Source organism: Dermacentor albipictus, chromosome 4 (assembly GCF_038994185.2).
Source record: "Dermacentor albipictus isolate Rhodes 1998 colony chromosome 4, USDA_Dalb.pri_finalv2, whole genome shotgun sequence".
Lineage (NCBI taxonomy): Eukaryota > Metazoa > Arthropoda > Arachnida > Ixodida > Ixodidae > Dermacentor > Dermacentor albipictus.
The window spans coordinates 90,929,824-90,957,369 of NC_091824.1; the positions used below are offsets into that span (position 1 = coordinate 90,929,824).

Below are 27,546 nucleotides of genomic sequence, written 5' to 3' on the forward strand. Positions count from 1 at the left end.
GAATAAATTTAAAAAAAAACGCTCGTGCGCGGAGCTTTCAGTGCACGGCAAAGGTAAAGGTGGCCAAAATTAATTGGACCCCATTGCCGTACGGTGTCTCTCAGAGCCCATTCGTCTCCCTCAGGCATCAAAAAGCGTCAGACTATGATTAATACCTCTACATAAAGTGCTCGAGTGTCAGTTTTCGACAAATCGGCCTTCCCTCCTTTGAAAAACCCCAGATGGCGCAGAGGACCATTACATGCTTTTCCACGCTGGGCACACTGGACGATCGCACCTTGAACGTACAGGGAACTTACGGCTTTAAACGCATTTCTTCGACACTTAAGGCCTCGTAGATTGTATGACCTACTGTGAAAGCTGCGGCGCTTGCATCGCGTTAGTGAGAGAATGTTTTTCTCTCTCTAGATTTTTTTTTATACCATCTATCCTTCTAGACACTATTTCGCCGGCATTTATACTACCTACCGAACTGTTTCCTCCCTTCTTTTTTTTCCTCCTGCTCAACTATCTTGCGCAACACAGCCTTAGCGGAATTCAGCTCAATTTTCGAAGCGAGCATGCCTTCTTCGCTTTTTCATCTATATTAGTAGCAGCAGCAACGTGTATTAGCTTTGTTTCGAACTTACGTATCGGTACGTCTTAATGAAGGCTGTGGTGGGCAATGGGACAGCGGCCGATGGCGACAACCACAGTAACCGCACAGAAGCTCCACAGGAGTGCGACAGGTGAGGAAGATGAAGGGAGTCGGCAGCTTGGAACGACTAATAAGCTGGCACTTCAGCAGCGAGATGGCCGAAAAGAATGGAGAACGGACTGAGAGAAGATTGGGAACGGCAGCAAAAACGAAGATCGGTCGAAGCGGGCAGCGACCGCACCTGGCTGCCAGAGAAGACAGAGGACACTGTCGGTGCTTGTGGTAAGTTGAAATAAAAGGAAAAAGAAAATATTTATTAAGTCTTCCGACAGTTCTGTAGGAGAGTCTCCAAACCATGCGAATTCTGCCGAGGCATAACGGTGAACTAGACTCCGATATTCTTCTGATTCGGTGTTTGGATATGCAAGTCAATTCCTCCCTCACTTCGTGGTTCTTTCACTTCCTGAAAGTCCGGCACCAGTGGCCCTCGCGTTCGAAATTCTCGAAGATTGGGGAGTGAAAACTAGGCTACCGGAAGTGCATTAACCGCCTCTCGAAAGAGGACAGATCAATCGCACTGTACAGGGTAGGGGAATTAAAGAGAGAACAGCCGGTGATGATGGAGGTCTGCACGGACGTGCCAGTTCGCAAGCAGGAATAGTGCCTAGAACGCACAGTGGAGGGAAGGAGTTCAGGGGAACGACAAGCGAATAGAGCGGAGTGCAAAAGAGAGCTTTCCGCCTTTCCTGGCAACTCGGGGGATGTGTGGTTTCTGCCTGCTTGGAGCAGGGTAAACCCTGCTTGCAATAAAATTTCGCCAGAGAGGCCCTGGCGCTGGAGAAGGCTGGGCACTCACATAATATATGTTCCAGCGGCTCCAAACACACGCTAGTGATTACAAATTTAGGAAGCGAATGCGCTCGTTTACTCACGTGGTTATGCATCCACTCGACACCGCATGCCAGACTAGTCGACAAGCTCAACGTTCGTCATTGTCCTCACGCCTTGTCACGTCGGAGCTGCTTTCGCTCCCACCTTCTGATTCGCGCCATTTTCCAGTTCCGCTATGGGCAGAGTCGATAGGTTTTGGCGTTACGCACTCGCTCTTTTCAAGCGAAGCTTGTGTTGGCTCATATGTTTCGGTGGCGTTGTGGTCACTCAAAAAACCCAGCTGCTCACAGAACAGGTCAGCTGCGGGAAAGGGTGGTTTGTTAAGTCGACAGTGGCGGCAGCGCCGGAGCGTGAGTCATTAGCAAGTATTGCAATATAGGCGCGGGCAACCAATCAGGGCCACTTCACTTCCAACGGGGAGGGAAATGGAAGGAAAGTGTTTCGTGTGTGCCGCACCGGCTTTGTTTCCATTAAGTTCAGTCCCGCAAAGCGGATAGGACGGCCACGCGTTATGTGTTCCCCCAAGGAACAGGCAGCCTACGACGAGGGTTGGCGAAAGCTCGCCCGTGAAAGGGTTCACCATCGGCCCTCCAATCCAGTCGTTAGAGGCACCCGAGCCCAGGCAATCGGACAGCAACGAGAAGATCCCGAATTGAGTAAGCGGGAGGTCGAAGCAATCCGGCACCATTACCTCTGCATCACTTAACTGTGACGAAGGTCAGCGGCACGCAGGACAAGGTCCGCTTACCCTCATTTTCCGGTAGGGGAAGGGTTGCTCATGTTTTGGCTTGACAATTATAAATGTGAACCTGTCAGCTTCAACGCATCGTCGTTTGCCGTTCGAGTATCCAAAGAAAAAGAATATTTCATATGCGATTACAGCTGCTACCAAATAGAATGTATCCTGAAGTGTTTCTGGCATGACGTAACTCGGCCTTGGTGCGTTCGTTTCCTGCAACGCGATGACCGCGCTGCAATCGCAGTCGTAATGCGTCTCATGCTATAACTAGCGGCAGTGGATACCACGGGGAGAGCATATTGGCGATCCCAACCACCTGGCTAAGCACTACCCTTGACGCCTGCCGAAAATGCACTTTAACGTGTTTAATGTATAGCTGTCGCTTTGCATTGTCAACGGTTACCAGAGGTCTGAACAAGCAGTACAAGTTCCACGTAAGTAAATGCCAGGGGTCGCTTACACCTCGCATTGAAGCACAGAATGTATGGTATGTTAACGTCAGGGGATGAGAGCTCGATTACGTGGTGTCGATATAATGCATGCACATTGCAGAGAGCGAGAGAGAGGAATAAAAGAGAGGAATGGCAGGGAGGTTAACCAGACTTACGTCCATATTATTGTCCATATAATTGCTATCGCAATAAAGGGAAAAGGTGCTTCCTATATTTCATCTCTGTTGCGCCAGTTTATAAGATAGTGGTGATTTTCATCTGATTGCGATTTTTGTGACTGAAGAGAAAAGATCGCACATTTTTTGAAACACGGACATTTAATAAAGCGTAGCAAAATTCTTACAGCCACCACTCTCGTTATGTAATCCTTCGGTCGCTCGTAGTTCGTCGGAACCATGCCACAAATACATTGTTTAGGTCCCTCTGCCTAATACGTTGGATAATAAGTTTGATTGAGGACAAACAGGGCGTATTTGTCTTCATATGACCGTAGATATTCCTGCAAAAAGTACTAGAGGGAAATACTAAAGGTTACGTATTAAGTACTAGAGTTTAGTACACGGTTTTGCCTAAACTTCGTTCTCATGGCTTCAAATGGCTCTGTGATTTCGCAAATAAAATATTTGCAGAAAAATAGTGCGGTATTAATACCACACCTTGCTTTGATTATGCGTAAGCGCGGATGCTTTATTAAGCTTCCGTGTTTGAAAAATATCTCTTGAGTCGCAGAAATCGCAATCAGATAAAAACCTAATCTGAAAACCTATCTAATAAATTGGCGCAACAGAGAAGAAATATAGCAAGCAACTTCTCCTTTTATTGCGCAAACATATGGACACTTCCGGCGCTTTTCTACCGCCGGCGTTGGCATCGCCGTGAGGTTCCGTGAAAAGCACAAGGGCGATAAAATCGTTGATGCGCGCCGTGTCCTATATGTGCGAGTGAAAGCGGGCGAGAGGAAAGTCTCGCGAGTGCGAGAGAGGAAGGCGAGCCGGAAGTGCGCCCTCTCCTGTAGCGTGCAAGTCACGAGGGTGAGGCGAGGGAGGGGAGGGGCGTACTTCTCCGGTGGCTGCTGCGTACGACGCGACCGTGCGGGTGCCGTAAGTTGAAAGCGATCTGCGACGTTAACAAAGTGCACGCCCGCTCGGGCCTCTCTTCAAAGCGATCTGCAATGTTTGCATTGTGCGCGTAGTGCCGGTAGCTCCGCATGCGCTGTGCTTGCGTCCTTTCGTTCACGTTGAAGCGCGAGATGCACGAAGCTCAATTCGATCGCTGCTGCTGCTGCGATTCCTCCCTCCAGCATTTTGACGGCAAGTTACCGTGCTCAACGAGCGAGGTGTGTTCATGTTTACCTGTGCGCGCGTGACACCGTGCTTCTTAATTCAGTTAAAACACGTTGGCGGGCTAGTCGGTTTGAATCCATGATTTAATGTGCAAACGCGACTGAACTAGGACGTAGAAAGAAACGGAGACGCAAACGCAACGCTGTCTTTGTGTCTCTATTTCTTTCTACGTCCTCTATCAGTCGCACTTACACATTATATCATTGTTAATTTAGTCAGTAAGCGAATGCTTACAAGTTTATACGGTCGATAAAGCTACTATCCTTAGTTGGAATAGCTATCTACTAATTTGGTATCGCAATCGATGCTTCGCCTTTCAGGCAAAACGGCGTCTTTCTTGTTTCACTCCCAAGTTTTTCCCGCTTCTTCTCTTTTTTTTCTTTTTCGTTTAGTCCCTCCTTATTCGGTCTCCGCTTCTTCTGCTTTATCGTGTCGCGCAATGTTCTTCTTCGGCGAACAAGTAGGCAGTCCCAGCGTCCCTGGACGATTTCCCGCCAATTCCTTTGTCGGGCGGTCGCCATGCTCAAAGCCACACTAGTCCTTTTCTGGCCTACCCCCTCCTCGTCTCTCTACTATGATGTTACAATATCCGTGTTCAGCTGCGGCTAGGGAGCTCGGCCTTCTTCCGTTATTTTTTTTTCATTCTTATTTGTTCGTTTTTTTTCTTTCTTTCCCTATTTCTTTATATAATGACATCATCTATCACATGGGCTAGCTCGAGGTCCCGCAGAACTGACCCAGTTCGGATCGCCACGACTATGGGCGGCCGTGAGCACCGGGCGGTGATTCGGGCTGCCATATAATCGACAGAGATGGAGACAGCGTTGATTAGAAGGACGATTGTCGTCCTCGCGAGGCGGTCGTGCATTTGTCAATCTGTCAACAAACAAGGCAGTTGGCAACGACAAGGAAGCCACACGTACGCGTCTGTGTGTGGCCTTCAGAAGGGCTCTGCCGCCTGGCACTGCCGCGACGACGGGAAACGGAGACGCACCTCGTAGGGCCGACAGCTTGATTTTAGTGTCTGGGCTGAACGGGAACTGTATCGACGAGAGACCGTTGCGCGCGCTGTATCGATTCTGTCTGCGATTTGAGCGCTTGAACGCCGTAACAATTTTACGGCTGAGAGGGACTCGTACAAAAGTACACTTTTGTTTGTGTTGTTGTGTGTGCGCATCCAGATCCGCAAGTTGCAGGGTCATGCTCCCAAAACCCACGAAAGCCTGCACTTTATTACCAACCATGGGTATGGACCGTAGTGCCCATTTTCATCACCACTTCTCATAACCCCCTTTTCTCCTATTCTACTTTCTCTCGATAAGAATAGCAGGATAAACAAAAATTTTCCTCAAGTAGACCTCTCCGCGTCTAATATAAGCCTTTCTTTTTATTAATATACTCAGCTTTGCCTTTTTTATATGTTGCAGTTTTTTTCTCAGCAGGCATGAAGCGCTTCCTTGCCTCCCGTATCAATAAGAAATAATTAGTTGATTGACTGGTTGATTTATTCTGTATTCCAAGTGTTGGCAACTAATACATTATGTCGCCGTCTTTCTCGCCAGCGCTACTTCATTTTATTGTGCGTTTTCGGAAGAACACATATTCCAGATAGAGCACTACAGAACCCCCTTTATAAGTCAGTGAGAATACGAGGAGAAGTTTCACAATAAATTCAACAAAAATGTGACGCAATACATCCGCCTACTCTACGGCCAAGTGAGAGAATTTTGCTTTCAGGTGGCAGTGGGAATATAGCCCAGTTCAGGGTTAGTTTTAAATCAAGAAAGATATTCAGTTCTACGTAAGCAGAGTAATCTTTTCAAAAAGCCTTGCTTTGAACAGTTTCGAAGCTCGACCATTCGCAAGGCCAGTGCGAACTCATTACACGCTTTAAACTCACTTTCACTGTAACAAACATAATGCATCGTTATGTAGTAGCCTAAATTAACTCAGCAGTGAAACATCTGCTACTCGAGTGCATAAGCGTGCTCCATCGTCCTTATTTCTGCCACAGCTGAAGTGGCCCCACGTGACGAGTACTTCTTTTCAAGGAGAGTGGCAATTATTATTTGCCGAATCACCTTTTCTGTCTCCGTTGCGTTCTTGGCAGTTTATAGAATATATCATTGCCTACTCTTAAAGAAGAGTACAAGAAAAAATAACGATGAGTCGGAGGGCTCGTGACGAAAGAAGAGAGATAGCGTGCGTGCGTGCGTGCGTGCGTGCGTGCGTGCGTGCGTGCGTGTGCGTATGTGTGTGTGAACATCTGGTTGTGTCGCTTCCGCTCACGATCACAGCGCTGGACGTTGGTGATGAAGGAGTTGGGGAAGAACCACTTCACACCGAACTGACGCGCCATGACGCGGCTGAAAGAACCAGCAATGCGTCGTGAATATTTCAGCGCGCTTTTCACCGAACCCTCGGAGGCGACAACTGGGCAAAAGAAAAAAAGAAATTGCACAGAAACAATGTGCTTCAACGACTGCGTCACAAAAAATAAAGAATAAAAAGAGGTGGAACCGTCACCTTTGCTTGCAGACCAAAGGGATCCGCTCGTGAAAGAGAACGAGAAGGAAAAAGGAATGGATGGGGAAACGATCGAAAAGGGAAAAAAAGGAAAAGTACGCACTTGTAATAAAGGCGAGTGCCATCCTTGGAGCGGCTGCCATCGATCGTGAGGTTTCTCTCGAGCTACCGCTTTTGTTTCCTGCGCTTCGTCTTTCATTTGCACATTTTATGTGCCATAGGACTTTACTCTCTGGGCTTCCTTGCATTCGCTGCATTGTTCTCTTCCACGTCCTTGTAGCGGTTGCTCCGCGATTACATTTGTATGTTCATTGTTTTCTTTCCGTTTTTCCCGAGAAGAGTCGAGCAGGCAACCTCAGATAACCGTTCCTTCCCGTTACGGCTGCTGGCTGTTCCCGTTCGGTGGACTGCACATCGGGTGAGGAGGAAAGAATAACTGAGACGGGACGTATGAAGGAGCAAGAGTCGGGCCGGACCGAGTGTATGTTTATACGGCCCGGCCTCGTTAGTTGCACTCTTGTTAGCGCTTGGCTCTGTTCGTTTACTCCCTCTGCGAGGATTGCCTTTGATCAGTTACTTTGCTTTGTTCTCGCGCTGCGCTGCGCGATGGCATCCTCGCTTCTTCAGTGATACAGAAACCGTCCGAGAGATGACAGCCAGTCAGGCTGCAACTTGTATATCGAAAGTTCAGGCCAATGGCAGCCCCTAATCACAACATAGTCGCACAGGCTTATCGATCACTGACTTATTTATGGCGCATTCTTTAACAAGAACTGTTCACGCTTGAGAGAGTATTTGCATTTGGTCTTCCCAAGTCCAGCAGTTTGTTGAAGCATAGTAAGGTCAGTAAATTGCTGGAACGCAGAAAAATTTGAACTTTGTTAAAAGCGAGGGAACTGCGAGTTACCACGTGTTCTTCGGTAATAAGTTTATTCTACATTAGTAGCAAGAAAACAAAAGGTTGGCTGGCCGACTTATAAGCAGAGCTAACGCGTCAGAGTGATTTTCAATTCATCTGAGTGAAAACCATTTGCATAGGTCTGTTGCTTCGGCAGTGTGCTTGCTGAGCGTGGAAATTGAAATTCACAGCAGACGCCTGAATGTTCGTTAGCACATAGTACCGTTGAAGATTCCATATTGGCAAAAAGTATATATATCTTAACTCATCGCATAGAAGCACAGTAACCCTCGACTTCACGTCAAAATAAATTGTTGCATTTAGAGAGCGTACAGCTTTGGTTTTGGAACAAGAGCGAATGGTCAGCTTTAGAAAGAACACCATAGGATGAGATCTTGTCAGCTCGTGCATCTGCGATGCGGAAAGCCGCCAAAGCGCAGCTGTGTTTCTTCCATGCACCAGCCTATATGACTGCTTCTTACCAACTGAACGATGGTTTCCGCCAGTTTGCACATATTAACCGATGTGTAGTCAACGTTATCTGCGAACGAAAATTACCCCACCAAGCAGACTATCCGGCTACGAGTCAATTACGTCCTCAAGCAACAGTGAAAGTAGCCAGGTCGTCGTCTTTATTGGCCGTGAGCTTACTTACGTCGACCAGCCTGTGCACCCACCCTCATGATGAAAATCAGCATTGCTGCCTTACCGCTAAAAATAAAAGCTCATCTTTACACTCGTAATTGCGTACATATCTCCTCTTACATCAAAATACTAGAATACATGTTAAAAGCATATCCTGGTCCATGGATTGTCACTGGGTACTTCGATGCCCGCCGTACCATTTGGGAAAACTCACGAGTCAGCGCAGTGGGACGGCCACTCACTTCATTTATCTCCTCTCATCATCTCTTGCTGCTGTATGATGCGTGTCCTACATTTCTATTGAGAGCAGCCGCCTGGACTTGATCTTTGTCTCACACCGATTTGCCACGCACGTCAAGTGGTTTTTTGGGCATTGATACACATGAGAGTGATCACATCCCCACTTACCTTAAGATCAACGGGATGCTTAACACTCATCCGGCTAACACACTACGAAGAATAGACTGGATGAAATTTAAAAACCTACTGGCGGACGCTTCTCAGAAAAGGCTCTGCTTTGGACTGCAAGAATCTACTGAAGAAGCGGATGTGCACGCTCATGTGGTCACCGAAGTACTCACAATTCGACGTGCAGTTGGAGCGACTTCGCGTGATCCGTCGTCGCGCTGAACTAAGATACCGACGCACGAAGTCCATTCACGACTTAAGGACAGCCCGGCGCACTCAAAAGAAGATACAACGTCGCACAGATAAACTGGTATCCAAGCAATAGGCAAAATATTGTGGGGCCCTTGATCCCTATAAACCACCATCTCAAACATGGTGAACGGCGACATGCCTACGTTCTATTCCGCAACAGCTCTTTCCATTCAAGGTCCTACCAACACCGACAAGACCTCAATGTAGCGGAAGATTTCTGTGCTATGACTGCAGGACAGTCAAGAGGCACAAGTTCACTTATATTTAACTACGTTCCGGACACACGGGATACACGCATGGATCTGGCATTCCCCACTCAAGAGCTCGACGCGGCACTTGCCTTACGTAACCAGCCGTCATCACCTGGCAGAGATTGTATATCTTACCATACATTGTACCACCTCGATGAACAGGTCCGAAGTGCACTGCTGTGCACTTTCAATGAGTCCTGGCAGGATGGAAACATTCCTCAAGATTGGAAGACCGGCCTCGTGGTACCGCTCCTCAAACCTGGCAAGTATCCTGTAGAGATTATTTCATGCAGTCCAATCAAGCATGCTAGTTGCATTGTGAAGGTGATATAACAGATGATCCTCGCCAGACTTGATGGAACGTCGAACGATGCGAAGTTAACCCGAACGCCACGGCTGGCTTTCGACGTCACCGATGCTCCATCGACGACGTCATCAATCTGGTTACATACGTTCTGCGTCAAAAGGCGTGTAAGCAATTATCTGTCGCCATGTTCCACGATATAGAAAAAGCATATGAAAATGTTCTTCATGAGGCAATATTCGAGGCTCTGGAAATGACTGGCCTCAGCGGTCGACTCTATCATTGGAGACGCAGTTATTTACACATGCGGTTTCTCTTTGTCAATAGCGAAGACTGCTGAACTTCTCAACGCTACACACACCCTGGAATTCCCCTGCGTGGTGCATTGAGCCCCACACTCTTCAACCTTGTGGCTATTGGTCTCGTAGAACACCCTACCAAATACTGTGGAGATGTCAATCTATGGGGGGTAACATCTGCGTCTGAGAATCTGGCATGACACGTTCTCAGGCCCGTACTAGGTTCCAAAAATCTACGGCTTTGTCATCAACGTACCATGGTGAACAAGGCCTTAAGATTTCCCCAGAAAAATGTACATTCACCACGTTTAGCTGGAAGCCAATGACTTCGTACGCCGTCCGGACGACGACGAAGTTACTGTGCTCGGTTGCTGGTTTTCTTCTGGTGCTGCAGTTTTTCTCTGTTTACATTTTTTTTGTGCATCAGTAACAGGCAACGACGTTTGTGCTGCACCATGAAGTCTTCTACTCTGCTGGGAGATCCTCCCCGCGGAGCTTGCCATGAAAGATATGGTCTTGGACGCGTCTGGCGGTCAGCATAGACCGCCCGCGGCTCGGAAGCGGCTCAGTTCGGCAGTAGGATCCGACGCTACTGATTCCGAGCTTTCTGACTCAAGATCGGAAGATTCGGATGCTTTCATACCTGTCAAGCGCCGCCGCCCACGACGGACGTCTCCGGCGTCGTCCTCAAGTGAAGGGACTATCATATACAGCACCATCAAGACTACGACAGTAGCTTTCATTCCCATCGACGCGATGGTAAGCGTGAATGCTATCTCTCGACAAAAACTTAATGATTTTTTCTTCAAACTGGCCCCTGGACTAATCCAAGAGGTTCGCGTGAACCCCTGGAAAAATGTCATTGCCGTTGACACGACTGATGATAAGATGGTGCAAACTCTGCTTGGTTTGTCTGAAATCTGTGGGGTCCACACACGTCCCTACATACCACAGGGTACAAATATAGTGGCCGGTGTCGTATCTGATGTGGACTTGGATCTCAAAGACGACGTTTTTAAGACCATGATCGTTTGCACACCACCATGCAAAATAATTAGCGTTCGAAGGCTGGGCACGTCAAAGTGCATGAAGATATTTTTCGCCTCTGGAAAGCTGCCTAGTCATATAAAGGCTGGACTTGTGCGCTATCCTGTTCGACCTTTCGTACCACGGCCTTTGCAATGCCATAAATGTTTCAAGATTGGTCATGTTCAGGGTTTTTGCACCAGAGATCTGGTCTGTGCCAAATGCGGTGGAAATCACCATGTAGATTCCTGTGAAAGTCAGGCATGTCGGTGCCCTAACTGTAATGGTGAACATTTGGCAACGGATAAAGGATGTCCCTCATTGAAGAATGAAGTAAAGGCACTAAAAAAGAAAGCCATAAAGAAGGCAGCAGGAGATGAGAGCTCCCGTCGCCGTAGTGCTGCCCCAGCGACAGGAAAAGCAGCGCGTTCCAAGAGTGACAAAGAAACAACGCATCAGAAAGCAGGGGGGCGGACCTTCTGCCTCTCAGACACATCGTGGCCAGCGCTTCCATCGAAACCGCCGGAACAAGTATCTACAAAGACTTCGACCACAGTGGAAAGCACTGCAAACACAGTACCTAAACCGGTATCAACCAACGACGATGTGCAACTTGTCAATCTTCTAAAGATGCTTGTCAACGTCATAAGATCTCTGATAGCCGGTCGCCAGACTCCAGCAGCGTCAGCAGCAGAGCAACTTTTGGAGGCACTCGTTCCTGTCCTCGATGGCCTTCGCTAGACGTTTTACCGGAAACAATTCTAACAGTTGTCAGCAGCCTCGCCCCTTTGTGCTGCCATGGAATGTCAGGTCGATGCGACCGCGGCACGCTGATTTAGTCCTTCGACTAGTCGCTATGAAGACTCCACCAGACATTGTAGCGCTTCAGGAAACTAACGTCAGGAAAGACGAATATCGATTGCCAGGCTTCGTGGGTGTCCACAGTAACACTCGATGCGCGGAACCAGCTTGTGGCTCTTTCCAGTGTGTGGAGGCGGCGCATACGCGCAATGCTTCAAAAGCATCAGTGTACATTCGTGCTGACTTGGACTTCGCGGTTATTGACACAGACGGCATCTGTGACGATGAGTTTGAGTGTGCCGCTGTTACTGTGAGCCTCAGAGGTGTGTGTACGACGGTGGCAAGCATATACCACAGGCCTACACGTTCTTCCGATACGTCGCTACTTGAGTGCTTAGTGTCTCGGTGTGGTGCCTCGTTTGTGTTGTGCGGGGACTTTAATGCCCACCATCCACGATGGTGTAGCCGTCCCCAAGACAATCGTGGGGCAGAGATTAACGAGTTCATTATCAAGAACGATCTCCAAATACTGAATGATGGTTCACCGACATTTATTGGTAGAGGAAAAGAGCATTCCACAATAGACCTTGCGATAACAACGAGAGATGTGTGCTTAGCCTGGTCATGTGAACCCGACCCGTGGGGCTCAGATCAGCTACCCATTTGGTTAACACCAACACATACTGCGGGTCGCCAGGATGTCGTTTATACAGTTACTAACTGGGACAAGTTCCGACAGCTGATCTCAGAGGCACCATCTCAAGACAGCCTATTTAAACATATGAGTGAGTGCTTACAAAAAGCTACAGTACAACGAAGACGGAATATCGGCAAACCAAATCCCGATCTCAAGCTTTTGCGGCTCCGCGCATGTCGACGGCGCGCTTATAGACGGGCGCAGCGCTCTAAACGACGCACCGACTGGACTATATACAATCGCCTTGATGCAGCCATACGGCGGCATACAAAACAACTTCGTCGCAAGAGCTGGGAAGCTTTGTGTAGTTCGTTGCATACTGGGAGTGGTTTCGGCAATGTATGGCGCATACTGAAGGCTCTCCGCACTCCTGAAATCTGCAAGAATCCTACGGCTACATTGAGTATAGCGACTGGCCAGTCACCAAAAGTAATAACAGAGGCAATTGCAGACCTTTTCGTCTCTCATGCATCCAGTGACACCACAATTAGCGACCTTCCTTGTTTGTCAAGTCACAGCACCGTAATCGCTTCCTACGGTCCAGCTTGCCAGATGGACGAGGCAGATTTCACTCTTGAGGAGCTGCGACACGCGCTGAGCCTCTCCAAACGCCGCACTGCTCCAGGCGCAGATGGTGTGACGTACCAAGCATTGCGGAACGTTGATAAGAGTTTCCATGACCGTATATTGGACGAGTATAACGAAGTATGGAGAACCGGTGTAATCCCTGCTGAGTGGAAATCGTCCGTGGTAATACCAATTTTAAAGCCCGGGCGTCCGACAAGGCACGTGAAGTCCTACCGACCAATATCCCTAACTTCAAACATCATCAAGTTAATGGAGCGAATGGTCTTGTTTCGCTTAGATGTCAGGCTAGAGGAGCTGAATTTTTTCCCTGATGTCATGAGTGGCTTTCGTCGCCGCCGTTCGGCTCTGGACAGCATATCAGACCTCGTCTCAGCACTCGAATTTGCTAAAGAAAACAAGCATTCCGCCTACATGCTCTTCCTGGACATACAGCAAGCTTTCGATTCAGTTCCGCACAAGGCGATTATTTTCGCTCTTGCAACCGCGGGAATTTCGGGTCGTCTGCTCCAGTTTGTGCGTAATTTTCTGTCGGAGCGCCGGATGAAAGTGCGTGTCGGAGGAGTAACTAGTGAATACCGAAATGTGACGTGTGGTGTTCCACAGGGCAGCGTATTATCACCGCTTTTGTTTAACGCGGCACTCGCCGCGCTTCCAAGTCGTTTGCCTCGAGACACTGACTTCCCTGTGAGCATAGCTGTCTACGCAGATGACATTGCTCTGTGGATAAGCGGCCCTTCGCACCTTGGTCCGCGACTTCGTGCAAGCTTGCAAAGAGCTCTCAACGCTACTTCGGAGTACTTGGGTGAAGTTGGCCTGCTCATATCACCTGCTAAGTCGGCTGCAATAGCATATCACCCTAAACAACGCGCTCGTCGAACAATGAGCCGACTGTATCTTGACGAAACGCCTATAAACTGGGTGCGACAACACCGTTATTTGGGCTTAATTGTGGATGATCGCATCTCTTGGCGTCCTGCCGTTAAATCTGTACGACGCAAATCGCACTCCCTTCTTAAGTATGTGGCCGCCTTAACTGCTCGAGGTGCTGGTTGCGACCAAACAACGGCTCTTCAGGTGTACCAGTCATCTGTACTTTCAGGCATGCTGTACGCATTACCAATTTTGAACATACCACCTTGTTTGATGGCCCAACTGGAGCGAGATCATCGCGTTGCCCTTCGACTAATGCTTGGATTACCTCGTGAGGCGCAATCTATTGCATTACTTACTGAAGCGCATCAGTTACCCCTGAGGCTGCAAGCAGATCAGAGAGCTCTGTATCACATTGAGCGTCTGCACCGCGCATCGAATGGTCAATCGCTCCTTGATCGTCTGATTCACCGCCCATTATCTCGCATGGGAAAAATGGCGGCATTATTTATGGATATCACTACTATTTCTGAACATGCTGCTTCAGATACGTCTCCGCCTCCAAAAGGTATCACGAAACACGTATTCCCCATTTTCCTCACAATCCCTGACATGCACAAAAAGTCTGATATGGCTGTTTCGGCAATATTTCAATTGGCTCAGTCTCACTGGTTCGAAAAGTTTCCAGATTATCTTCAAGTTTTCACGGATGCATCTGTACACAACGATGGTCAAGGCGCCTCTGAAGCTTTTTACTGCCCTTCAACAGAAGTACGACGTATCTTTCAAATACCTCATCCAACTTCGTCAACAACTGCGGAACTGGCAGCGATTAATGTTGCACTGAAATACGTGCAAGAGGAGTTAATTACATCGAAGGTTGTCATCTTTACGGACTCCCGTGCTGCCCTTAGCAGGTTACAACGCAGTGAGCTTGATTGTCCACTTGTGCGCAGCATTAATGACTCTGCGAGCAAAATTACATCACGTGGGGTATGTCTCGTTGCTCAATGGATACCTTCACACGTAGGAATCGCCGGCAATGAAGAAGCTGATCGGCTCGTTTCAAGTTGCGTTCATAACAGCTGTGACTGCCCAGAAATTACGTGCAAGCTTGATGACGCTCGTCTGTTGATTCGTAGCCACCTACTCAAGCAGCATCCAGATCAGCGCGTCGCAAATGGAACGTTCCCGCCCCGTGTTCGTGGTCGAGGCTTGCCTCGTCGCGCTAGAGCACAACTGCTCAAGCTGAGGGTTGGTTGCGTGAACGTGCACGAACGTTTATACAGACAAGGGCGTGCGGAAAGTCCATTGTGTACGTCTTGTGGCTGTTACGAGACACTTCAGCACCTTATACTTGAGTGTCCCGCTTTCAGTGCGCAGCGCATGTCACTAGTGAGAAACTATCATCTCCTTGGCCTGCGGTGTGCGACACTCGAGGAATGTTTATACCCCAGTGGCTGTGCATCTAAACGTGATCAGGCCCATCGCGCCCTACTAACCTTTATAGACCTAACTAACTTAGGTTCACGTTTGTAGCATGAACATTCGACATTCAGTTGTAGCATGACCTTTAGCGACCGGCCCTACTGTGTGTGATCAGTACTGTACCCTAACGCTTCTTCCTTCGAAGATGGGAGGTGGCGGGTTCAAACACCTTGTAGTGTATATTGTGAACCGGTGATTACGTGCAGGTGATTACGTGAAACGGTGATTACGTGCAGCTTCACTTGGCGTCTCATCGTGGAGAACACAATCAGCCGCATAGCCAACTAGCCATGGACGTGGTTGATAATTGTGGAGGCTGTTCGACGCGGCGTCACTTTAATTCCGGCTGCAGAGTTCTACTTTAGTCTTTAGATTTGTCCTGTTGCAGTGTTCTACTTTGGTCTTTAGACTTGTCCTGTTGCTCTCCTTTCCTTTTTCGTTTTTCCTCCCCTCCTCCCTATCTTCCATTTCTGTGTTGCTGTCGCCTCCCTTCAGAAGAGTAGGCAGGCGTTGTGCCCCTTCCGGTGGCAGTTGCCAGCCTGCTCCTCGCTATCCCTTTCCTGTTACCTGTGTATATGTGTATATGTGTGCAAAACAAATAATAATAATATATAATACGCCGTCCATCCATCCACCGACGGACAAAATATATCTTATGTCAGAATGTACAGGTTCTTAGAGGTAATAATCAATTATGACCTCTGTTGGGGTCCCCACGTATCGTACCTAAAGAAGTGTCTGGCTGCCATCTCTCACATCTTCAAGTTTCTTGGACGAAAAACATTTGGCACTGGCGTACACGTGATGATGCAACTTTACCGGACGCTGTTTCTCGGGTACCTGAGGTTCAGCCACGGTGTAAGAGAACCTACTCTTACACAGTGGTTTCAGCTTGGCAGTGCTGACCAATGCCTGCAGAACTAACATCCGTACACTCGAAAGTGCTCAGGCCCAGGCGCTTAGGGTTTGCCTAGGGCTGCCGCGATTTACATCAACGTCCGAAACCTTTGGAATTTTGCAATTGTTTATCTGTTCATGTGGCTGTGACTCATGTTGGCTGAGTGTATAAGTATGACCTGGTTTTGGATAATAAACATTGTTGGAAGTTAGCGCTTTGTGTCTCCCTGTGTGCCTTCTTTTGTCCCGTCTTGTAACCGCGCTAACGTACACCCCTTGACGTTGTTGCTCAGAACTATAGAACGCGCACAACCGCTCTTTCAGCTTCTCACTCGTTCCATGGCCTCACCGTTGGGCCTACTGAGTGACACCAGGTCTCAATCTGCTTTTATTATTATTATTATTATTATTATTATTATTATTATTATTATTATTATTATTATTATTATTATTATTATTATTATTATTATTATTATTATTATTATTATTATTATTATTATTATTATTTAGGGAAACATCCAAGCATACAACGGAAACAGGCATGGAGCTAGCTGACAACTGCAACCGAGAGGGGCGCAACACCTGCCTATTCTGTCGGGAGCACACAATGAAAAGACGAGAAGAAGAGAAGATAAGGAACAAAGAACTAGGGTCGGATCGGAAAACATTTATTGGGCTCTAGAAAAGAGATCTTCGCGGCTTCAGACGGCCTCCTCCAAGGCTCCACTGAGTATGGCCAACCCGCGAGCTCGCTCTATTAGGCGCTTTTGGCCGTTCAAGCTTACACTGGAAAGCACACTCTCCCACTGTTCCGCACTCGGGTTTTTAATTTTATAGATAGTTGGGGACTCAATATTTTGACAGGCCCATGATATGTGGTACAGATCTGGTTTCTCTCTGCACCATGGGCACTTAGCCTCATATTGTGTAGGAAAAATTTTATTCAGAAGGTTTAGATTCGGGAAAGTACCCGTCTGCAGTTGTCACCATGCAACAGCATCCTCTCTGCTTAGATCCTTATCCGGGGGTGGGTACTTCAGTCTGGCCCCTTTATAATAATTTAGGATATCTGAGTAGCCCATGGGTACTGACTCGGGTTCCTCAAGGCTGGATGTGTCGGACGCCCGGTTGGTATGCCCTCGAGCTATCCTATCCGCCTCTTGGTTCCCTGTTATGCCAGTGTGCCCTGGTACCCAGATTATGGTATGCTGAACTTTGTTTCCCGGGTCGCATGAGCAGAGTATGTGAAATAAACAAATGACAGAGACGCGGAGAAAAGAAAATAGGAACACGCAATAAATGTCTGTAAACGGGATGCCAAATCAGTTTTCTGCATGAAAGTTAGCAAGGCTCTGTTGGCCTGGTAGCGTTGAATAGCACTCCCACTCGGAAACAGGCAATCGTCGTTGGTCACACACTTGAGTCCAATCAGTCCATATTGCCTAATTAGCAGTGCGCGTTGTCTGACGATTGCGGGACAACCCAATATAAGATGTTCAAGTGTCTCACAGGACGTACACGGCGGACTGTCCACGTGTCTTTTTCCGGCAAGCGAAATAAAAACATTTTGCTTCAAATGCTGCCAAACATAACTCCTTGGGATGTTCCTTAGCTGCACAACGTTATTCCTGTGGATACTGGTTTAATGACAACCGCCAAGTCAACCACGACCAACAGACGCAAGATTACTTACGAAATATTGAACTTGGGCACCATAGCCAGCCAAGTACTTCTGATGAGTCATCAGCTAGCTGAACACCGCTGGCCCGTACTAATGAAAAAAAAAGGAACCTTTACGCTCGAACAGTTCGTAGAATCAGACGCCAGCCAAATGCAATGACAGTCAAACTATTAGCAAATGTATCTTGCCAATGAAAAACGTCCTCAACAAAAATATTTGTGAATCCGGCCCCTGAACTTTTTTTTTTTCAAGATACCTTTGTAATCGCTTCGCGACTATATCGTGTCTGCCCATTCTTTGCGTCCTCTCCCCCTCCTCTGTACCATGCTATCTAGCTTTACTATGGACTTGCACGCTGGTAGAACGGTAAGCGCTGCAATTTTTACAATGCTTTTGCGGGGGCTCACGGAAAATTGCAGTTGTCAAGAGATGATATGGTGATGCCCAGGAAGCTCCACAGGGCATTGTGTGCATTCGACGTGGTGAAAAAAGTCTAGTTATTTTCTCCCGTCGCATACACACGCTCTGAACCACCCCCCGTCGCGGTGTGTCAGACAGCAGCAGCACTGGGAAAGTCTAAAGGAGAGGGAAAGAAAGGTTAGCTTTTAAAAAATATATATTGAACGGTTACAGCTACTTCACAGGGAGGAAACGCAAAGAATGCTCTATCTGTAAGAGGATAAATATTGGGCTCTTACGTTTCGGGATTTCATAGTGTGTGCCCGTCAGCTTGGCGTAAGCGCTAAATGCCGAACGAATTCGCCCTCTTTTAAGGTCTATTACCATACGGTGCTCCTCCTCTACGGCCTTCTTCTCGCTTTCTTCTATAAGCATAAAAGTCTTCATTCTCATGGCACTGCATTTGATTGCGACCCCCCCCCCCTTCAGCTGGCACTAACCGTAAATCCTAACTAAATTATCCACTTCTGCTGAAAGAAGCACAACGAAAGCTAATGATCACGCACCGAATAACCATTACTGACAGAATCAGTTTCAGCTTGTGAACGGTTCGTAACTGACTGCTATTCAGGAAGGATTCAATCTGCAATTTGCCTCTGAAACGCCAGCGACAACTTCGTTAGTGAGATTGGCACCGCGGTTTGGGCGATGGTCCGCCGGAACGAGCCGTAGCTTTAATAACGCTGAATGGTTTTTGACAGGCACAACATCCAGGTGCAGCGCTATCGGTAGCCGGAAGACGCAAGAGAAATGCATGTGAACTAGGCAACGGCGTATGGCGAATTTACGGGTGATATAAGCATTCGTCAAATGTCAGTTTCGAGGATGTCTAGAAGCGATGAAGCTGGGGTGACATTGTGATTGTCTTTGAGGAGCACCATCGAGGCTGCTGAGAGGGAGTACGTGGCCAAGTACCTCGACTTTTGGAAGGAAGATATGCAGCATTATCGGGGCGTTGTTCTCGAAGAGAAGACCCCATGAGGGAACGAGCGATAATGAATAAATTGTTGCGCCAAAAGGAAAATAGAGACTTAGGAGGGCAAGTAAAAACGATAGGTCGTGCGCTGTATTCATTAGATCAGATGTAGCACTATGTATTCATTAGATCTCAACCAACTCGCCCAGCAACAAGTTCTACTCAAATGCATTCCTAGTACAGTGGGCCCCTTCTTTACCATGTCTGCTTCAAGCTACATCAACTATTTTTGTCATATTGTGCAGTCAGTGTGTCAGTAAAGGTTCATCAGTTTCAGCATGTATTCATTAGATCTCAACCAACTCGCCCAGCAACAAGCTCTACGCTAGAACGAGAGAGTTACACGCACTGAAGAAGGTATCCCAAAAACCACAAATGACTACTGAAGGTAATACGGAAACACGGTAATAGAGAAAATATCCGTTGAATACCTCTTGCGAAGAAAGTGGGCGCAATACAGATGTGAAACGTGCATACTGAGAAGTTGTGAGGCTTTCGTTGCTCCTTCACAAATTTCGCACTAATGCACAAGCACCGTATCTTCCGTGTTACAACCCACCGACGATACACGTCTTAACGTGTATCGAATCACGTGTATTATTGCGATAGCGATTATATGGACGATCCATGTGCATTTCTGCCGTTGGCATGGGCGTCGCCGTGAGGTTCCGTATAGAGTCTACGGGCGACAAAATCGTCGTCGCGCGCCGTGTGCTGTATGTGCGAGTGAAAGCGTGCGAGAGTGATCCGGCCATCGCGGCTCAATCACGTGCACGCAACGGCAGAAAGCGGGGAGGAAGCGCGCCGCCTTCCGCCGCGCGCAAGGATTCGAGTGGAGGGTAGGAAGGGGGGGGGGGGGGGTGCGTTCTACTTTGGGCGGCCCGGACGGCCGCGCGCGCCCAGCCGAGCCGCTGTATCTTGTGTAAGGGTTGGGTTCGGGCATGAAATAGATGGGAGCTGGCCCATGCCGTCGTCCAACTCATCCACGCTGAAGACGTTGTTGAAGGGAAGGACTTGTTCTCATCGAGAACGAGGAATATGGGATTTATTTGCAGTATCTACATGAGAACGTTACAGTTCATCAGTCTAGCATGACTGAAAGAGACTGCACCCTGAACAGCCGATAACGGCTGCTTATAAACACTCTATCCTTCCTAGATCCCTAGGTCATGGAAAACGGCCGTTCAACCTTCGATCAATTCGAAGCGTCCAAAGTCATCGTAGTCAACCCGCCTTTGAGGGGGAGGGTTTACACACTCATTTCCGCACAGGTTTCGCTGACCACACCGAGGTCAGAGGCTTTTCGCAGACAAGGGCCTTGCCCTGAGAAGGCTCCTCTTGATCCCAGAGTTGACCCCGCACAGTGGCCGTCGCAACTGTCCATCGACTGATGACTTTTAAGGCCCGTGGGACGGCGCCGCTTTTTCCAGGAGTTCCCCCGCTCCAAACAAACCATGACGGTGACGGCGAATCCACTAACAATACTTGGTCCGCCGACCGCGTCTAGACATCCCGGCGCCGAAGGACTGTGGATGCGGCGCATTGACATCTTTACAAAGCGAGTCGCCGCAGCGGGCTGAGAGAGTTCGGAGGTTGCTTCACCGTAGATCGCCAGCCCCCGCAGGCCGTTCGTAACACTTGGAAGCCATCTGCGATGGGTACGATTTCCGCGGAGCGCTGTGTTTTCGCGGCACACTTCGCGTTGATGTGTGCGGCTGTACCGTGGAGGTTATAAAAAGAAATTCTGGAGCGGCAGCAATCGCAGATTCCTACCAGCAGAGGTTAAGCCAGTGCTTGCCCCTACTTCCCCTTTGAAACCTTGTTGAACTACGCGGAGAACAGCCGCAGTTCAACTGCTCTTGATCTGTTAATATAAATTCTAGACTAATTGGAAAATAGTAGAATGTTGTTTCAGGCTAAAACACTACCATAGACTGAGTAGTGACAGCATGATCTACCGTACAAGTTGCCAAGACTTTCAAGCTTCATTGTAAAAGCAGCGACACAGACATGCACCGAGCATACATCGCGAAGCATATGTACGGCGAAATTGGCCTTGGTTAAAGTCATTCCAAGTGAGAACAAAACGCTTCCTGTCCTCCGCCAAAGGCCAACTTTAATGGATTCCCCTGGAAAGATGGAGGTGGCCGGCTTCACCATTAGAATACCATCTCCAGTCCACAAGTTTGTCTGTTTGTTTGTTTGTTTGTTTGTTTGTTTGTTTGTTTGTTTGTTTGTTTGTTTGTTTGTTTGTTTGTTTGTTTGTTTGTTTGTTTGTTTGTTTGTTTTTTACAGCGAAGCCGTTTATGGCTAGGTTCTGGCAGATTTCGTCTCCGTGGACAAAGACCAACAATTTTTCATACGTAGGCCGATCCCGAAGATAGTGCAATACCGACCCGCGGCGGTGGTGAATCAGGTGTTACGCAGGCGTTAAGCACGCCCCATACGGGGACCGATTCCGAAGGTAGTGCAATACCGGGATCGACCCGCGCCGGAGGTGGAGTTTGCCATTAAGCAGCCCACATTCACAGCTTCGCTGGTCATCCTTCTTCACAGGGTGGAAGGGCACTGAATTTTTTTTTAAACTTCCTTGGGCTGCACGAAGGTCAATTCGCTCGTGGCTGCTGCTGCGTTTCCTCACTGCAGTGTTTTGACAGCGAGTTTCCGCGGTCATCGAGTGAGATGTGTCCATGTTGGCTTGTGCGCGCGTGACACCATGTCTTTTTTTTATTTAGTTAGTATGTCTATGTTTACAAGTTTATGCGGCCGAGAAATTTACTATCCTTGCTGTATATTCCTGTCTACTAATGAAATGTCTACTGCGGCTTCTTGTTAACCAGATTAATTTTTTTGCCATTCGGACTGTATAGAGGTGGGCGCAATGCATAAAACGTTTTTCCTAGAATCATGCATTGCTTCCACCTGTATATAGACTTCTTGACTTCTTCATGCCACCTCCATCCTGCGTAGCAAACAAGGAAATCGCTGAGCGATGCGTTACAGGCCATACTACGAAGTTATGGACAATACCAGCAGCAACTAGAGCGGGGGTAGTAATCCTGCAGTACGATTTAGCCCCACAAATAGAACACAGGGCAATACATGACCAGCGCAAAATGCCACCAGCTCAAACAAACTGATTTCGTCCCTACGTCGGCAACACTCGCGTAGACATCCATTACAATAATGGTTCCACTATCGGCGGTCCAGCGCGGCGCACTTCCCGCAGGAGTTCACAGCACGAGGCAGAGTACGATCCACACAAGGAGTCGCTGCAGATGCGGAAGGCAGCAAGCGGCGTGCAAGAGCCCAGCTAGACAAGTCGTAAAAAGTAGGCCTCCACTCCCACTTGTACTTTAGGTACGAGCCTGAAGAGAAAGAAAGAACACCGAGGGGGTACAGAAAAACGAGCGATCGAGCTTTGCTTCTCTCTACTCGGAGCGCGGGGCGAACGCCGCGTCGTTTGTTGCTCGAGAGCCAGCTAGGCCACGGGAGGAAACGCGCGGGCATCCTGCAGGTCTGTTTCTCGGCCGTGCGTGAACAGCTAGCTTTGTTCTCCGAACGCAATATTAAAAAGAAAACAAGAACGAAACAGGCGTGCGAGTCGCGAAGAAAACGAGCCGAAATAAGGAAAATAGGAACAGAGATCCCTGCGGACCAGGCAGCAAAGAGCGCTCGGGGCGCAGCACCGTAGGCGCCTCGACACGCCTAAAAGCCGCGCGCCTCACTTTCTCCCGCGCTCGTGTCTGGAGGAGAGGGCGCCCGGAGCAGCCCCGACACGGCGTCTGCGCGCCGCCAGCGCCGCCCTGACGATCGCGATCTGCTCACTCGGTGCCCGGACGCCTGTGCGGTGCGTGTGCGCGCGTGGTGCGTGAACGACCGCGGATCGAAGCCGCGGTCCCACGGCGTTCTGCCTGGGGGTGGGACCTCGGCCCAGTTTCGCTGTGCGGTGATCGGGGGGGAGTAGTCGACGGCCAGTGCTAAAAGAAAGAGTTCCTATACACTGTGGACCCGGCGGCCAGCCGCGTCCATGGAGGCAACGTGCCGGCCATGGAGTTATGCGTCGCGAGCCCCGCCTGTGCCACTTGCATCGGCAGCAACCAGCGCGGTGTTCGACGACGTCGCTGGGTCACCCTGTTCCTGCTCCTGGTCGCTGCCGTGTCCGGTGAGGGGCGCAGGCCGCGAACGCCTGCCGTGACGCGATGTTGCGGCGCGTGCGTTCACGCGCGCATCGCTTTGCCGCATGGCTCACGCGTTGGCGGGCGGAGTTATAGAGAGTGTGCGTGTCTGCGTGTGTGCGTGTGTGAATGCGCGCTCGTGAATGCCTTCGTTGTGCAATCTTTCGCGCCTCTGCGGCTTTGCGAGTAGGCGCCGACAGAGCTCCACACTCTCCAATTGGAGTCGAATCATAAAGGGCATCGCTGGTACACCGCTAAGGTCACCCTATGGCATACAAACACGCATACACAAGGGCGGTATGCAGCTTCCTTACACCTCTTGCTTAGCTACAGAAATTTACTTCTCCACGTTGGTACTGCATGCAGTACAAGCCACTGTTTGGTAGGCTATGTTCGAGGAATATACCGGAGTGGTGTTGGTAGCTGCTAATATCTCGGCACGTTATACAATTACTTTCCTATACAATATTTAAGGGGACTCGACGTAGTTGCAAAGAAAGGAGAGGGTCCTGTGCCGCGGACATTTCGTCGCTCAAGATACGGACAAATGAATTATTCCACGCCGTAGCAGCAGCCATTAAAATTCGGCAGTACCAGGCATTTTTCTTGGGAAGGATTGACCGAATGCAGTGCTTCCCCTAATAGCTGGTTTAACGAATACCGATATGTTCAGCATAAAGGGGCACTATAGACGAACTCTTGTGACGTTTTCTGCTTCACGACGCAATGGTCGATGAATAAGCGTCTGCGCTAAACTAAGCTGCAGCGCGATCGCCACACAGTGATATTTCTTTTACTAGTATTGCGTGAGGGGCGTAATTCTCTGGGCGTAGTCTGCTCATTACTAACTTGAGAGCCTGAACTAGTGGGTGGTTAGACAACACATGATGTATTGCTCGAAAATAAAAAGTGCCAAATCGAGGATAATATAAGAGGCGGATTAAGCGTGTACATGTTTGTGCGTCTTGTCCTATTGATTATCATTTTGTTATACGATACCCGCACTTTAGCGCTTTCCTAGCCTTCGGGAGCGTTTCAGAAAGATATTACAGTCGGTGTGAACAAACCAAATAAAATTTATGAAGAGCCAACTCCGGCTCTTATCCAAAAATGCGTTGGCCATGCTTTGGTAAGTGGTTAGTTGTGGCACTATGTTGCAGTATTGTTCTTACTCAATTGACCACTGTGCCTTACCCTTACGCTGGAGGAAACCGGTATTTCGAGTGCTAATTCCACAAGGACCTCCCATACGAAGTCTGCGACTAAGAAGTGCTGCAGCGCCTTGACGACAGCGTCTCTAAACGCTACCTGTCACGAAGAGAAAATGCGAGAACGCTCCCTTTACCACAGGAACCACCGCGGTTTTCAGCGCGGTTTTCATAGGTGCGTTTTTACCGTGGTTTTTACCGTGCGGTTTTAATTTGTTTGTACCGTGCGGTTTAATTTAATTTAACCTAACTTCGGGATCGGTGCCCCACGAAAACGGTCAGACACGAAAATACCACGTTTAGTTCCTGAAGAAAGGTAAATGCTTTAATGATTACGAGCGCATTTGCTTCCTTATGATGCGGAACAAATTTCGAGCATTCCAAGTTATAGCTCTTCCTTCTACTTGTCTGGTAAAAGAAACATGTGGCCGCTTTGAAACTGCAGGCGTTCATTTTTCCATCAGATATGTCTTTTTTATTGTTTGTAGTTTGGTATCGATTTTGCAGTTCGTTAAGTGCAATGTTTCACTTAACCGACGTACTTACGGCGTACTACAGTTCCTCGAGCACCTGTGTCCTGTGTGCATGCGTGCAAGAGGTGGAGAGAGAAAGCGTGAGAGTGTGTGTGTGTGTGTGTGTGTGTGTGTGTGTGTGTGTGTGTGTGTGTGTGTGTGTGTGTGTGTGTGTGTGTGTGTGTGCGTGCGCGTGTGTGTGCGTGCTTGCGCGTACGTGCGTGCGTGCGTGTGTGTGTGTGTGCGTGTGTGTGTGTGTGTGTGTGAGAGAGAGAGAGAGAAAGAGAGAGAGAGAGAGAGATTGCAAAAATATATTAGGTATGCTCAAGACGGTATCTATTTGTCGTGTCCAATATCAGCTAAATATTTTGAGCGGAAATTTCACCTTCTGCTTCTTCTTTTTTCCCAATACCTGTAAGCCAAGGTGCTGGGCAATTTTGCTAGCTCTCTGTGTTTTCGCAAATTCTGTCAGCAATTTTTTTATAGGTTACGCGTTTGGTCAGAGAAAGAATTCAGAACTCGTATGAGGAGGTTTGCGCTGAACGATCGCTGTAAGCGTGGTTGCAACAGGAGCATTGCATGAACCAGTGAAGGAGGTTTAAATTATATATAGACACGCGTGAAATTGCGCACAATACCCTTTTTGAATCCATAATATGGCACGTGATGAGACAGTTTGAACCCACGCTCGACGGCAAAGTGATCTTCAAACTTTTCGGCAAACTTTGCGCTCAGTTGGTATTCACCGTCACGCTCTTTGTGTGGCGTCAAAGGCGTGCCGCCAACCATAACACGACGCATTGCCGGCAACGCAGAGGATCCGGTTGATAGTAAGCAAATATCTATCCTAACAGCTCGACACAGACGGCGTCTTACACAAGTGGCATACGACTTTTATGGCGATAGCAATTATATGGACACTCCGAGCGAATTTTTGCCGTCATCGTCACCGTGAGGTCTCGTATATATTTAGGTATATGTGCTACATGTTATGCCATGCTATATGACATGCGCTATATGCGGGTTGTGTGCCTCACCCTTCCAACACTGTAGTTGCAAATATTCCTCAGAAATTTGAGAATGGCAGCCCACAAACAAATGCCATGAAACAAAACAGCCACAATGCATACCTTTCATCTTAAATCTTCTGCGACTTAAATAATAAAACTGAGAAACAGTACCAGTAAAGTGGAAAGTTGGGCTAGTTGGTGTGTGATCATGATACCTTGCTGGTGAAGCAGCGCACAGACACGGACACAGTGAAGAGAAACAGGAAAAGACGACACTCGCTGCACTCGCAACTATTTTATTTCGGAACACATACTTCATGTTTATATACCCGCGCACCCTCGGGCGTCAAAACAAATCAAGGCAAGATTACAGGCTTCTTTTTTTTTTTGAAATCATTTGCCCGCGCACACTCGGGCGTCAAAGACATGACACTTATCTATCATGGTGCAATCTTATCGTAGTATGTTGCAACCCGAACAACCGTTTTTATTACACATTTTCTCTTCTCTTTTTTTTAGTGTACTTCCAAAAAGGCAACCTCACCATGGCTTAGATGAACAGATGGCTGACTAATGCAACCCTCTCCCCTCTTGTGAATATGAAAGGCTTCGATTATTTCCCTGGTTAGCTGATCCTTATGGTGTGATAAAACTGTCGTATCATTGTAAAGTGGCCAGCACCCATGTTGTGAGCAGTGCCCCTTGATATGGGAATGAATGTTTCCCCCCAGTGACCTTTTGTGCTCCAAAAGTCTCGAAATAAAATAGTTGCGAGTGCAGCGAGTGTCGTCTTTTCCTGTTTCTCTTCACTGTGTCCGTGTCTGTGCGCTGCTTCACCAGCAAGGTATCATGATCACACACCAACTAGCCCAACTTTCCACTTTACTGAACTTCATTTCCATTACAACGGGCCCTTTTATTTGTTCGAGCAACTTCAAGCAATATGACCCTAGCACCCTGGCTACAGTTATGGCGATATGCGTCTGCAAGGCAAGAGTGGCATCTTGGCATGTAAGGTACAACGTGTGCCCCCAGGAACTCGAAACCATGTGCGGTTTCCTTCAGCCATCTTCAACACACTCAAGACGAATTTGTAGGATTGTGAAAGCCGAATTATGGAGACAAGCAAGACATTTCAAGGATTCCCTGAGAGTAACGTGCGCCTTGCTTCACGGTCGAGAGCACAACAGACGCTTCAGGGAGTGGTGTAGGACGTCCGACAGTTTGGCGGAGTGGCTGTGGGCGACCACGAGACCACACCTACCTAGACCAAAGAAGCACAGACCACCGGAGGGCAGAGTGGTCACCTTGGGAGACGCCACCGTTCCCGAGAACTACAAAAGGATTCTTGGACTCGGTCCGAAGTTCTGCTTCGAGCCAGCCTTCACTCCACCAGAAAAAGTAGCACTGACCAAGACCATGGCGCGTCGTGTGGCCGAAGAAGAACGTCCACGTTTCATTACGGAGTGTATGGATGTGCTTTCCAGGACAATGACCGCCGACAGAAAAG

At 48.4% G+C, this 27,546-nt stretch overlaps 1 protein-coding gene across 8 annotated transcripts in view; it reads left to right on the forward strand.

Annotated features, from left to right (window-relative positions):
• The window catches only part of LOC135917655 (uncharacterized), a 597,391-nt gene that overhangs the window by 487,763 nt on the left and 82,082 nt on the right, over window positions 1–27,546 (forward strand). Inside the window, exon 1 of one of the 8 annotated variants that reach the window (XM_065451223.1) lies at window positions 22,970–23,293. The exons of the other annotated variants lie outside the window; for them this stretch is intronic. Coding sequence (XP_065307295.1) covers window positions 23,179–23,293 — 115 coding nt within the window. The 5' untranslated portion in view covers window positions 22,970–23,178. Of the gene's footprint in view, window positions 1–22,969; window positions 23,294–27,546 lie in introns of those variants that run through there. 8 annotated transcript variants of the gene reach the window in all.